Source organism: Odontomachus brunneus, unplaced genomic scaffold, assembly GCF_010583005.1.
Source record: "Odontomachus brunneus isolate Ranch 3 - 2012 unplaced genomic scaffold, Obru_v1 Obru_scaffold_020, whole genome shotgun sequence".
NCBI lineage: Eukaryota > Metazoa > Arthropoda > Insecta > Hymenoptera > Formicidae > Odontomachus > Odontomachus brunneus.
In genome coordinates, this window is record NW_022639470.1 from 1,310,281 (window position 1) to 1,312,878 (window position 2,598).

The following is a 2,598-nucleotide window of genomic DNA, read 5'->3' on the forward strand; positions in this document are numbered from 1 at the left end:
TATATATATATATATATATATATATATATATATATATATATATATATATATATATATATATATATATATATATATATATATATATTATATTTCAGCTGTGTTTATAAAGTTTTATCTTATATTTAAAATCGTCTTATATTTATCTTCAGATGCTATACAAATCGTTGCACTGATTACCGAATATTCAGAGGTAAATTTAAAACAATCTTAAATATAAGGATAGATTATGAAACAGCTTTAGTACATACTAATGCGCACTAGTACTTCCTGGTAAAAGTAACGCACAGAAACAGACAAAACGGCAGACGAGCAGGATTTCTATCCGTTTCTAACTGTAAGCTGTCCGTTCTATCTGAAAATACAGCATGCGGAAAATCCACATTTGCAGTAGTAGATTCTATCTGTTTCTATCCATTTCTGTCCGCAATTTTTACTAGGACTTCCAATTCGAACTCGCCATAATATTTACACTCGATACCGTGATATTTCCAAACTTTTGTTGGCAGACAAACGAATTATTTGATCACGTTTGGACCTCCTAACAAAAATAATTTAACATGTTAGTGTCGAGTCTTCACATTAAGGTACAATGATGTACTTCAGACGCGCCGATATTTGTCTTCGTCCACGGCGGATATTGGCAGGAATTCAGCAAGGACCTCACCGGATTCTCGGTACCCATATTTGTTGAAAACAAAATTAAAGTAATAACAATTGGATATGATCTATGTCCGCATGGTAAGCAAAAAACATTATATTTTATCTTACCAATGTATTTCTCGAAATACTCTGAAAATTAAAAGTTGCCAATTAAAGATACAAGTTCGCGCTAAAAAGTTAGTTCTTTTTAAGCAACATAATGTTTCTTTCTTCTTCTTGCCAATTAAAGATGTTCGCGCTAAAAAGTTAGTTTTTTTTAAAGCAATATAATGCTCCTTTTTTCTTCTTGTTTCAGTCGAAATATGGGATATAGTGGCGCAGATAAAATCGGCGGTCGCGCAAATACTAAAGTACGCGTCTGATTCTGGTTGCAAGTACGTAAGCTCGACCCTTCAAATATGTGCTCTGCTTTATTTTATCATATTTAATAAGAAATCTAACTACACATATTTATAAATCTCTGCTAAAACTTTTTGTATATTTTGGAACTTCTAAAATAAGTTATAAAGATGCAGCAATTTTCTTTAAAATTAATATCTTAAACGATACAAACATACACTTGATATGTACAAGCTCTACAGAACTTATACAAACAAATATTTATGCTAATTAAGCAGCTTCATATGTTGATTTTGTAATTTTTTATTTTTTTCATCATATATCGATTAATGCTCCAATTCTCAAACAGCAGAAATCTACATATGACATCCTAAAGACATTCTGAGAACGCACACATTTAAATACATTAAAAATAATTTCAAATTCTTTCAAAAATAATTGTAACTGTGTTATACTGAAATTGTCATTGAAATTGTCGTTCTCACTATACCAACAGCCTTGCCAGGTTTTACAGACCCAAATTAGTTGCTGTTGATTATATTCATTGTCCTTTGAAATACGGATTATCTTTTTAATTATACAAATCTTCACATAGATCTGTGTGGATCGGCGGACATAGTGCCGGGGCGCATTTGATCGCGTCCTTTTTGTACGATGATAACTGGATCAAACGCATGACGCAGCAGGGATACATTACGCTGTTAAAAGGACTCGTCCTGATAGCCGGATTGTACGACGTAAGACCCGTAGTTGATGTCAGTCAATTGAGCGAGCTCCGTCTGACCGAGTGAGTAATGAATAAAAATTAAAGTATCTCTCATGAAGTTTCAGACGACTATTAGTGCAATAATTCACAATTCACTCGCTCTTCGTTTATCGCGTTTCAGTGAAGTGGCTAAGACACTAAGCTGGTCCATTCTTGACGAACCAAAGAATCAGCCACTTTGTAATTTGAAAGTTGTCGTGACCGTAGGGGGCGGTGAATCTCCGAAATTTATTGATGAATCACGCCAGTACGCTCAGGTAAACGCAGTTGGATATTCAATATTGACGTCACATTGGTCTAAATTAATAATGAAACGTCGCACTGTGATTTCAGAAACTTATTTCTATTGTGAATAACGTGGAGTTCCTCTTTCTCCCGGACAACGATCACTTCGACATCGTGGAAAATCTCTTGGATCCTAACTATATCCTGGGGAAATTGCTAGTGAAATGTATAAAGCCGGACGCGAATACGAAATGAAAAGCAACCGTTTGCTCCGTTGCACTTCATATAACACGCATTATATCCAATATTTTCTTTCATTAATAAATTGATTAATTACAATATATATACATATGTATGTATATCATACGTATGTACAAAAATATTCACACATATACAGGGTGTTTCTGGTAACTCACAAAGGAGCCGCGGTGTACAAGTAGATTAGGCAAATTAAATAAAAAATTCCTCTACCGTGTTTTGCGAACCACGTAAAATTCTAAGTTATTAATCAAAGAAGATAAATGATAACGCGCAATAAGGTAGATGAGGTGTGATGGCGATGTTTGCCGCTATATGTTTGTATATTAAACTGAATATAAACGTCCCCC

At 33.8% G+C, this 2,598-nt stretch overlaps 1 protein-coding gene across 2 annotated transcripts in view; it reads left to right on the forward strand.

Annotated features, from left to right (window-relative positions):
• LOC116842013 (kynurenine formamidase-like) overlaps window positions 1-2,333 on the forward strand; it is a 113,576-nt gene extending 111,243 nt beyond the window's left edge. For both annotated transcript variants that reach the window (XM_032810631.1, XM_032810632.1), the window contains exons 4-8: window positions 604-738; window positions 956-1,034; window positions 1,595-1,786; window positions 1,887-2,022; window positions 2,099-2,333. In XM_032810631.1, the coding sequence (XP_032666522.1) occupies window positions 604-738; window positions 956-1,034; window positions 1,595-1,786; window positions 1,887-2,022; window positions 2,099-2,245 (689 nt within the window). In that variant the 3' untranslated portion in view covers window positions 2,246-2,333. The remainder of the gene's footprint in view (window positions 1-603; window positions 739-955; window positions 1,035-1,594; window positions 1,787-1,886; window positions 2,023-2,098) is intronic.
• The last annotated feature ends 265 nt before the right edge of the window (window positions 2,334-2,598 follow it).